The sequence below is a fragment of the Rattus norvegicus genome, chromosome 2 (assembly GCF_021556685.1).
Source record: "Rattus norvegicus strain SHRSP/BbbUtx chromosome 2, alternate assembly SHRSP_T2T, whole genome shotgun sequence".
In the NCBI taxonomy this organism is placed as follows: domain Eukaryota; kingdom Metazoa; phylum Chordata; class Mammalia; order Rodentia; family Muridae; genus Rattus; species Rattus norvegicus.
Window position 1 is genome coordinate 48,510,041 of NC_141535.1, and position 12,222 is coordinate 48,522,262.

Consider the following 12,222-nt stretch of genomic DNA (forward strand, 5'->3'; position numbering starts at 1 on the left):
TCTAATTCACCATCTTCCTATCCCAGAGACCTGGAACTCACTTTGGTTTGTTCCCTCAAGGCCTTTCACCAAACCAGACACAGGTCTCACTAAAGCAAGAAGGTAGCTTCATAGGCTCTTAATGAATGCAAGCTTTTCCCCGGAGCACTATCAACGTTTGAAAGATTCTCAAGCATTTCCCTCAAACGCTACCCTAATTTGTAAATATAAATAAATAAAATGAAGTTAGGAGGAAGTTAACAAATGTGTTCAAAATCGCATAACTGGCATTCAGACCCAGGTCTGATTAACCATACCCACTTCCACCAGGGACAATCTGTCCTCCATACAACCGTCCCTGCCAATAAGAGCTGTGTGCTGTTATCCCCTGCTGTTTCCCTTGACTGACAGCTTTGCCAGTTCACTGGAATCAATCTAGAAGGTTTGGAATGCACTGACCCCCCTCCCCCACACGGGTTACACCTTAAAGCCTTTACATTCTTTTGCTCACAGTTTTGTTTCTACCAAACCTAGCTAATCATTATTCATTTGAAAAAGATTTTACTTTAAAAAGATTAGTGCATTTATTTCTACATTTGCTATGCAAAGGACTCAAAATGTTCATGACTTTCTTAAGTTGTAAGGCAAACGTCTTTGAACTGATTTTTTTTGGGGGGGGGTATGGGGTCCCATGTAGCCCAAGATGGCCTCCAACTCTCCAACTGAATATCTAGCAAAGGATGAACCTGAACTTCTTATTCTCCTGCCTTCACCCCATGACTGTTGGGATTAGAGGCATGTACCACTTTACCCCAAGGCTTTTAAGAGGCTCAAACTTGGAGTTTTATAAGCACTTTTCCTAGTGAGCTACACCCCCTGCCCTAGGCTACCGTTTAGATGACATTGTTCTCAGTGATTGAACGTACTACAATATTTCTCAGAGTTGGTTTGTCTGAAACACCTTTCCTAACTAGGCTTAGTGTTGCTGTATCAGATAAGCAGGCATTCGCCTTCTCCTCGTGTTACCTTTGGTAAATTTCTAAATCAATACCGACTCTTAAGTTATTGGGGATTGTAGTTCCTAATTTAACCCCCAAGTCCTTGCATCCAAGCCAAAGCACTCTGTTTTTAAATGCTGCACTCACATTCTGGGGCACGTTTTATTTCACCGGAATGACCTTTGCTCCGAGTACATCCTAGGAAATTTTATATGGTACCTCGGCTCATCCTGTAATCAGTCCTTAATAGTTCGCTTTGCCTCTTGTGTCTGTCAGGAGGGCCAGCCGAGATGGCTCTGCCAAAAACCACACCTCCGGCCAATTTGAATGCTTTATCTGGCCTTTTTGAACTCTGGGTGTTTTGTCCCTGTGTCTCTCCATAGTCCCTGCCAGGTCCTTTGCCTGTAATATCATATGCAATTCCAAGCTAGTCAGGGTAAAGTGACAGCCATATTAACTTTACAGAAGCTTCTTAAGAGTCTGACTTTGTTATCAAACTGTAGTTCATTTCACGTAATGATGGCCATTAACAACTATAGTCTTAGATGGTGATATTTTTGATTCTTTTCTCAAATAGCTGAATGTAAAAACTAAGAAGGAACTACAAAACTAACAATAAAAAAGATCACGGTTTAGTTCTATTGCCCGAGATTGCCACTCGTCCTTCCCTTCGCAGGAATTTCTCCAATGGTGCCTCTTTTTCCTATCATACTTAGATTAATCTTTCCAAAGGAAGAAAAGCATCAGTGCTGTTGCCCTCCAACAGCTCAAATCTGTTGTCTTGGGGACACTGCAAGTGGAGAACTGGGTTAGAAGTCGAGAGAACTGCGGCTCTCACCCACCGTGTTTTCACTGTGACTTTTGGCACACTCAGTCTATTTGAAACCCTTTTCTTCTACTTGACAGTTGAGGGAATTGGAGTCAGTCCCATAGATTACAGCTGTGAAACTACGCAGCATCAATTTAAAGAAACTAACACCTATGACATTTGTTTTAAAATTTGCACAATTTAAACCTGACTTTCTAAAACTCATTTTAGTGATTTGGGGTTGAATGCTTGTGTATCAAAACAAAACCAAAAACAAGACACCACCAACAACAACAACCACAACAAAAAGATATAAATTGGGCCCCCAAGAGAATGCTAAGTGGGTATAAAAGTCCCTGATACCAAACCTGAGTTCAGTCCCCAGGTAGAAGGAGAGAAATGATTATAGTGAATTGTTTTCTAGCCTCCATACTCACTCTGTGGCACACTTGAGCCCCTAGCCATACACGCACACACACACACACACACACACACACACACACACAGGGGGGTGAGGGGGGAGAGAGAGAGAGAGAGAGAGAGAGAGAGAGAGAGAGAGAGAGAGAGAGAGAGAGAGAGAGGCAAAATTGTGTGGCCTTACTTAGCTTAAATCTGTCAGTGTTGAGTTCTACGCATTCCTGGTGTTTGCTTGTTTGTTTGTTTGTTTGTTTGTTTCTCCTTATGTTACAAATAGATGGTTCCTTCTCTTCCCACATGGACAGTCTTTATGAAGTTGAAACAGGAGTTAAATCTGTAGAGTCATGTAAACAAGGCACTTCGGTAAATCTCTTAAGAATGCCTGGCTTGAAGTCCGAAATCAGAACCCCACGCTCTAAGTGCACACACTAATTTGAACAGGCTCAGATTGGAAATAACTGGCTTGGGCTCGTTCACTGGAAGAAAGCAGGCTGCGGGCAATTATTTACTGCAGTGTATCTCTTCCTAAACGTACTAGGGAATGAAATGCTTCATGTTCATGTGACAGCAACAAGGGTGACGGGCTCTTGAAGTATGAATATCATGTTTGAATTCACTTATCACTCCATCTTGTTCTTGTTGTTCATCAGATTTGGGGCCATTGTTTGTGGCTCTGTTTTACTCTCTGGCAAGATTTACTTTACTGTGACCACAATCTGAGTTTGTCATCTTTTCTTAAAGCCTCTCTGGGAGTATAACAAGACTTCTCTGTGTGTTTATTGTGTCTTCCAGACCACAAGCCCCTGAAGGGCTCAGCCTACCTTCTTTATTCCCCAGCACAAGTGATATGCACTTGTGTGGCACATATGAAAGACAGAACATCCATTCTCCTTTACTTTATAGTTTCTAAGTTGACTATCACTGAAACCCTAAACAGAAGAAATTGTATTGCATTTTATACTGTTACCAAAAACATATGCAAGATCGCGCTGAAGGTAAACACCTATAAACCTGTTCAGTTTTAGAGATACCAGAACTTAGACAGGAAAAATAGGGATTTTCTGTTATCCCTAACAGAAAGTATTATAATCTTTTAAAATAATAGATGTCAGTTACATTTATTGTACATGGTTTGAAATGTGGTCATTGCAGCACATGTGAGCAGCGAGCACTCTTATTATGAATATCTGGGGACAGATACTAATATTAAAAAGAATATATGCCAATCTTAGGCTGTACAAAGGCTGCTGGGTGACCTCTACAAGCAAAGTTAAGTGTGCAAAGGGGAGGGTTATTTAGCTAATTATAGGAGAAGGGGGGAAAGAATTTTTTTTCAAAGAAACTTCTTTACTCATTCTCCGAGTTTCCTTTTGACTACAAATGCTAATGAGGCAAAGTCAGCAGTCTATTTCCCACCACCCTTCACCCTACCACTGCCCCTATGTGTGTTCGTGTGTGCAAGTGCCATACACATGTGTGTGTCTGTATTTATGTATGTAGTATAGGAAGATTCTGTCAAGCAGTACAATAAAATGTTTAACAAATTACTTTAAGACTAAAAGTCTAGTTGGTCAAAGCCCATTTAATTTGCATCAGGCAATGTGAGTACTCTGAGGTAGAAGCAAGAGAGTTGGGAGTTCACCCATCCTCAGCTATGTTGTAAGTTTGAGATTAATCTGGTCTACATGAGATCTTGTATACACATGATGTAATTTATAGTAAAATATAAAAGCCACATCAGTCATTTGACCTAGTGCAATTTAGATGCTCTATTAAAAATTAAGGATTGGCACTTATTTCAGCAGATCTCTCATAATGCCCATAGGCATTGTGTGGTTTCCTTCCTGGTTTTTAAATTATGAGTTTTCTATTAACCTGGGTGTCATAACTATAGAAGGCAGACACTTGGAGAAAGCAGGCTTTGGACATAACCATGCACATATTCCTATTGCTCTTAAAATGTAACTGACAAAAAAATTCAATAAAACATAGCCAACTTTTCAAAATTTCCTTTTAAGTCATAGAAAAGATCAGATTACAAATAGGCCCATTATACACGCCAAGTGCTAACACTCAGGAGCATGCCAGAAAATTCAGTCTGCCACCACTGGAGACACACACACACACACACATACACACACACACTCACACACACACTCACACACTCACACACACACTCACACACATACACACACATACACACACTAGACACACACACGTTCACACACACACACTCTCACACACACACTCACACACACACACTCTCACACACACACTCACACACACACACTCACATATACACACACTAGACATTTGGATTCAGACACACACACACTCACACACATACACACACATACACACACATAAACACACATACACTCACACACATACACACACTAGACACACAGATTCAGACACACACACTCTCTCACACATTCACACACTCATACTCATACTCACATACACACACACTCACTCATACACACAGACACACTCACTCAGACACACACACTCACACACTCACACAACTCTCTCACACATACTCATACTGATACACTCATACTCATACATATACACACACACACACTCACTCAGACACACTCACACTCACTCAGACACAATACTCCCACACACTCACACTCTCACACATACTTTCTCACACTCACACACACTCACTCACATAATTAATCAGACACATACACACTCACTCAGACACACACACACATATCCCACAAAAACATGCACATTTCACTTTTCTCTGCTTTCTCCCAAACATAGCTGTTCCCAAGAAGCTCTGACAGAGGAAAAGTGATGAAGCTGGTGAGAGCAGAGAAGCCATTATTCCTTCAGTCAGATACAGTCATGGCATAGAAAACAGCTGAGAAGAGGGGCAGGGCCCATATCTGTGTCTAGAAGGGCCGCTGTATTAGTCTCTTTGAAATCCTAGAATACAGAGTTCAGGTTTAACTTTTCTTTGTTTTTCTTTTTCAATTTTTCTTTTCATTTCTTTTTGATTTGGGACAATTTGTTTTATTTGAGAGAGGGTCTCACTCTGTAGCGCTGGATGGAACTAACTCACTCTATAGATCAGCCCGGCCTCAAATTTGTAGAAATCAAGCTGCCCCTGCCGTCCAAGTGACAGAATGAAAGGCATGAGTCACATGTCCAACAAGACGGAGTTTGCAAACGTACAAAGAAATATGCCCTGTGACACAGCAATCTGTAGTTGATGGCAACATTCTGATGTTTCTCTTCCACTTTAATACTTATCTAATAGGATGCCGCTCATACCGTAGAAAACTGTAAACTGCCTTCAGTTCAGTGCTCATATTGTCTAGTGCTACATAAAAGGTTGCATTTTCCAACTTGTGGGTGAATGAAAATACAAATAAAAAAGGAAGGATATGGTTGACCCTAGGTATGGTGGAGAAAAGGGTATTGTAGATAAAAGGCTTAGGCAGACACAGAGAAATCTGGGAAGGGTTCAGAATGAACATGACCCTGAGCCAGGCCATGTAAGGAGAGCAGGAATGGTGAGGAGAGGCCAGGAGATCAGGAGACTGAGGAGGCCAGAAGGGTAAAGGATAGATGAAAGGACCAGGGAGCCAAAATGGCTAGATTATATAGGGGAAGGTATTTGGGGAAAGGGCAGGCCAGCTCCTGGGTTTAGGGTAGGGAGTGAGGTACGGTAGTCATATCCTGTGACAGGTAGAGAACTGAGGCATGCTGGGTCCAGGTCCACTTTGATATGTTAAATAGACACCTGTTAGCCACCTTTCCCCAAAATAGAAGACCCAACATGTAATCATCTATTCAATCAGATACAAATATAGGCACAAATATACTCACAGGACAGGCTAATCTTTTAAATAGTTTATGTTTGTCTATAGTCCATTATTTCAGTTTATTCAATTAAAAGGGGTCAATTATTCTGAAGTACCAAGGTTAATTAAAGTTGTACACAGTCCTCACAGAGCACACAGTATGCTGGAAGGCAGACAGTTACATATTTCATCATTACCTCATATGGTGTGCTGTTTTATAGAAAGAAGGGTACTAGGGACATTCTGGTATTTGGGGAAGGACAGCTAGTCCAACTCATTGACTCACTTAGGAATCACATTTGTGTGGGAGTTAAGGATCTATAGTGCCGGGAGTAACTGCTTACATCAAGGCCCAGAGGCAACTTCAGAAGGGTTGACACAGTAGAACAGTCTGAAGGAAGTTCAGAAATCTTGAGGAAAGGAATATATTCATCTCATTTGCATCTCTTGACATTCTGCTGTGCTGTACGACTTTTGAGAATGGATACAATTCTCCAGTCAGGGAGAGCCCTAAATAGGCAATCTATTCTGACTTTAGCACTATGGCAACAGTTCCACAATAGCTCTCACCCCAGCTGCTTAACATAAACGTAAACACACTACTTTGTGTCTCCTGTGTCGGAAGAGCACTTGTAGAGAACAGTGTTTGGATCCCAACTCTCAGGAAATGCAACAAACAACTTATTTATTCTATTAAAATATTTTAAGGGAAATATGAAAATTCATCCAGTTAGGAATCTCAGTGGTAAGTTTCAGGGGTTGGGAGTAGAGGAAGAAAGGCAGAAGTGCACCGGTATCTACGTATGTCAATAAGTCAGCAGCAATCAGACATGACTCCAGAGCTCAGACATTGTATAACTAGATGATTACTACATTGTTTGCCTCTCTGCTTCCTGTGAAGGAACACCTAAGGGAGTCAACTTAAAGAAGGAATTGTTTATCTTGGCTCCAAGTTACAGACGTGTCATTCAGTCCACAGCCAGTAGGCCATGGTAGAACAGCACTTCACATCATGGTGGACACAAAGCAGAGGTGTTCTGTTTAATGGCATGATACAATTCCCAAGGACACCTCTCTAGGTGTCTAAACCCACACCACCACCTTTCAATAATCTGTCCAAATTTTATATCCATCAGTAGATTAAACCACTACATTAGAGCCTACATAGCCTAATCATCTCTTGAAAATGTAGCCCTTAGGCACAGTAGAGAGGTTTTATTTTTAATATAAACCATCAGTATTAGTTTCAAGACCACATAGAACAAGACAGCTAAACTAGTTTGGTGTGTGTGTGTGTGTGTGTGTGTGTGTGTGTTACTCTTGTTGACTTCTACCTAAGCAAATAAGCAACTCCCAATGGATTCATTGCTGTATTTAGAGACATCATAATGAGTAAGGCATCCCCCCATCATAACTCCTAATATATGACTGCCATTGGATTTCGTTTATTCTATTGGGCCAATGATTGTCTCCCCATTCGCAGTTATCTCCTCACTGGACTTCACTTTATATAGGAAAAGAAGGCTTTAAAGATGACGCATGCTTCTAGGCAAGATCCTACACAACAACATACAGCTAACCGGGGCCAATGTAGATCCTGTTATTAATGAACTGAGATACAAGTATCCTTGCTTAGAGTCTGCGTAAGGTAGAGTGAGCTATCATATATAGTTTTACTATATACCTAACAACCATGGAAATAACACTGGCTTTATTAACTGTATATACATCCTTATCTAGGTAAGCTCACCATCTGTGCTTACATTTTACCCACAAGGTTGAGCAATAGAGGGAAATGAACTTGTACAAATTAGGGTTATTTCGCAGCAGGAAACTTGAGGTCAGAGGTGCGAATCGAAGTAATTTGTCATTTGCTAGCTGTGAGACTTTGGACAAATGGAAAAAAAGTCTTCATACTTTAGATTTTTCATTTTTTCTTCTTCAAATTATGAGAGATGTGTATGCTTTCTCACTTTTTTAAAATTAGAGATAAAATATTACAAAGTTCTTGGCCCAGAGCCTGTCATACAACAAGTTCCAGCATTAATATATACTACTTATAATAATCATCTATGTGGAAGGCTGAATCTAACATTTCCAATGAGAGCAATGAGCACGGTATTACAGGGGATAGAGAGAGGGTGTTTATTCCCTCTGTTCCTTCTTGGATGAACATCAGTACTGATTCAGCTGCAGTCTACCTGTCCCCATAGGTAGATACAACAGCCTTCTTCCAGTAATCAGTTTCCTCAAGGTCTATGAACAATCATGGCCTCTTCTCCCACCGAGGCTTGGTATGATTTCTATCTACCATTTCTCTTCCATGTACTCTACCATTATTTTCTCCCCTAAGGCTTCCTCCAGGCTGTCTGTTTACGAAACTACTTTCAGTCCAAGCCTCTGTGTGTATCATATATTACACGAGGACGTTGACCTATCTAAAACAATGGTAAAGACTTTATTTGAATGCTGAAGGGAGGAATCTTTTTTCTTGGCAAATTATTTAATATATGTTGGCAGAAACTAACCCAAGATGTTGTAAATCCTTGGTTAGTTTATTGGAATGCTGGTGGTTTGTTATGATATATGCACAGCATTGAAAGCTGGACAGAGTTTGTTTAGAAGGCAGAGGGTAGTGGGAAGGAAGGGTGGGGTTCTTTTGTAGACGCATCAAACAACAAGATCATATCCACAGTGGCAAGAAGAGCAAGAGGATTATGAGGAATGCAAGGAAAGGAAACTGGGTGTGATGGGTGTTCTGTTTAATGGCTGTGGTAGGCGGAATAAAAGTGTGGGACCACTGAAGATGCCCTTGACCTAGTCTATGAAAACAAAGCACATTTCCTTAGATGAGAAAGCAGACTGGGCAGAGAGACTTGAACGGGGATTTGGACAGAGGTACCAGAGGAAGGCAGCAACCCAGGGCAGGTAGAAGTCTGTGGAGAAGGTGCAAAGCAGAACCAGAGAGGAAGACTGAAAACTTGCATGTCTAGCTTTGAAAGTGACCACAGAAAGTAGCCTGGTTGGGGGGGGGGGTCGCTTGAGTTTTATCACAGCGTGACTTAAAACCTATAGAACTGGAAAACAGTAAATGCCTTGTTTTAAGCCAATAAATCAATGACAACAATAAGAAATGGACACAGGGTCCTGGATTTGGGCAATCTGTTTAGACTTTGGATCTTTTATCTGAGAGGCAATCATGAACTACCACAGACGATGTACTTCAAATAGATACAAGAAAAATGTCGTGTTTGGTAGGTAGGTCAGAGGGACAATCTAAACTCCACAGTGTCATGCGTAAATGGATATGTCTGTAAGACTCCAGATTAACTTAACTGCTGAGTCCACGAATTGGTAAGAGGTTTCCAAGTTTGAACAACTCATAAGGAAAAAGTCAGACCCAGGATTCTTAATGTCTTGTGTTTTGTGGAGTGGACATAAACACACCAAATACCAAGAACCTGTCCTCCCTGGGTCAATAGTACTCTAAATATTATACACAAAAAATGGAGCATACATTAGAAATACCTACCAGTCTGCCTCCTTTAACTCTCATCTGGGAATCAGCAAGGCATATTATACCAATCTATACATGAAACTGTAACTTTTTCACCCCCACCTATACTTTTAGAGAACATGGAAGCTTCATTTCTGTGCTGATTAATGTTTGTTAAAATGAGAAAAACGAGATACAGCTTGAGTAATTAGTAAGCAATTCAGATTTTGCAAAACATCGAGATACAATCTCTGAAAGTCGGGGTTGGAAGGGAATCACAAGCCAAGCTTGAATCAAGGGCAGGCGCAAGAGCTGGTAGGTTAAAACCACTCCCTGGTCTATAGTGTTGTTCAGAAGTCACCCCTGTTTGGATTCGTGGACATTTCCCGAGGAAATGTCTGGATGAAAAGCCTGCAGCTCCTTAACTGCCCACACCACTTCACTGTGAAAGAAAATGGGCTTGCTAAAAATCCATTCGTAAGTGAATGTAAGAGTTCTCAGTGTTTAGCCACACACTGCTGGGTTAACTGGCCCTATTTAATAGTCAAATGTGAAATTAACTGCTCAAGGATACCGACGTGAAAACATCAGGCAATTGAATATCATGTCCTGTTAAAGACAGCCACTAACTGAAGGACTAATGAGGTGATAATCTGTGCTTAAACCTTAAACCCTTTCACTGAGCTCCCGGCTCAGTTTTCCCTCCCCAACTACTAACTACAATAAAGGTTGTGACCCTAGCTACTGTTAGGAAAATCTGAAATGCCCCCACATTTCTCTCAGTTGAATAGAACACTGCATTTCTAGGGTACTGTGCCTTTTTGAAAATGCATTTGTATTTGAAAGACAGCACTGTGATGTTTGAGTGCTAAACATTTGATTTCAAAATGTTCCGCCTTTTAGGAGCTAACATAGAAACGTCATATTGGGACAAGCAGTAATTTTGTCTACCATGCTTGTCTTTCCTTGTTCTTTGGCAGAAAAAGATCCTAAATATTAAACAGGAAGAAAATGCTATCAAGTCCACTTCTGAGCAGCCCTAGGGCAGGAACTTTGCACATTAATCAGACGCCCTCCGGTTACTCTCCCTTGCAATAATTCAAATGCCTAAAACCCAATGCACAATGTAAAAAACAACTTTAATTTGAAATACCACTTGTACTTGGAAAGTTCTCAGCACTGCCTCCCGCAAGCAGGCGCTCCCTTCAGTCCTTTGAACTGTGTCTACCTGAGGGTCCCTCTGGTCTGCCCTTCTGCTATGTGTCACCCTTCACCCGAGTCCCAAACCCCACTAAATATACTCAGGAAAGCAGGGTCGCTCACCCGTGAGAAGCCATATGCAGGCTACAGTGACCTCTAGGCTGGCAGGACGCCTGGGGACCATTGCTGGAGCGGCTGCTGGAACCAGCTACGTGCCGGTTCGTGGGCAGGAGCTGGCAGGAACAGGCAGAACCGGGACGCTGGCGACTTGCGCTCTGGGTCACTCGTGTGGTCTCCGAGGGTGTCCGGCAGTGGCCCCAGCCGCTGCTGCGCCCAGGAGCTGTGGAGGAGTGATTTCCTGTGTTTTGGTCAAATGCTGCTAAGCCCTCTCCACGCGTCTCACATCCCAGATGGATTGCCACATTTCCCCCCCCTTTGCGCGCTCCGTCCCTGAAATCTCACTGGCAGCTACCCAGGCTGTGTCCGAGACATGGACAAATAAAGCCAACTTCGCGGGACCCTGTTTAGGCTAAAGTCCACGGGCAGCAGCAAAGCAAACCTTAAAGGGACATCTGCCTTTCACTGAGAGGGCGATCTTGCTTCACGAACTAAATCCCAAAGGTAGTGGGAAGGCGGGGCTAAACATTCAGGAGGGAGTCGCCAGACTAGTGGCCCCGCCTTCGCACCCTAGACTTCTCGCCGATCTGGGTGGAAAGGGAGGGCACTTTGAAAGTTCCCTGGCTTTTACTCTTGAAGGGAGGTTGCTTTCCCAGTTGCGCAGAAGGGTTTAGACCTGCACAGAAGTTAGCCCCTTTTGCCAGCGAACTTGGGATCTTGGCCTTGGAGCCTTCTCGCCCCATGGCGTCATTGCCACAGGCAAGCTTCTCTGAGAGCTTTCTTTTGAGTTGCAGAGAGCTCGCCTCTTTTAAGAAGACTCCCGATTAAAGAACGTTGTAGATAAGGGGTTTGATGGGGGAAAACACAGCAAGACAGCCTGGAAAAAAGGAGAAACTAAACTGGGGGAAGGCAAGGAAGAGTTAGGGAAACGGGGTGGGGGTGGGGTAGGGAGGAAGGCAGTCTCTTTAGAAATGGAATGTGGGCTATTTTGTCTAAGCTAAATTAAGATGTTTGAACATTGAGGACTGGCTCAAGGCACCGTTTTCGGCTTTTCCTTCTTGTATGAGTGCATATTAAGTCAGTTCATGTTACTTCTGTCTAAAGAGAGGTGGGCAGGAGTTGTTCGGCTTCCCGTGCCTGGTCACTTATGATCTATATTAGCTTCAATAAATACATACCATCTTAAAAGTGGCTTAGCACTTTTGAGAATTTCAAAGGAGAGGAACCAATGGATGAGTGGATTTGTGGTTAGAGCCCTGGGCAGAAATCAGTCCAAGTGAGCAAATGCTGGAACATCCGTGTCCAGAGTAGGACAATGTAGAAAGGTGCCACCGAAAGGAGGTCCCACTCTCTAGACTACAAGGCAAGTAGCATAGGGGCTGG

General features: G+C 42.4%; 1 protein-coding gene across 2 annotated transcripts in view; it reads right to left on the reverse strand.

Moving 5' to 3' along the window:
• Nucleotides 1-11,306, reverse strand: part of Itga1 (integrin subunit alpha 1) — a 160,033-nt gene extending 148,727 nt beyond the window's left edge. The window contains exon 1 of one of the 2 annotated variants that reach the window (XM_087616308.1): nt 10,846-11,306. In XM_087616308.1, the coding sequence (XP_087472434.1) occupies nt 10,846-10,906 (61 nt within the window). In that variant the 5' untranslated portion in view covers nt 10,907-11,306. 2 annotated transcript variants of the gene reach the window in all.
• Between the last annotated feature and the right edge of the window lie 916 nt (nt 11,307-12,222).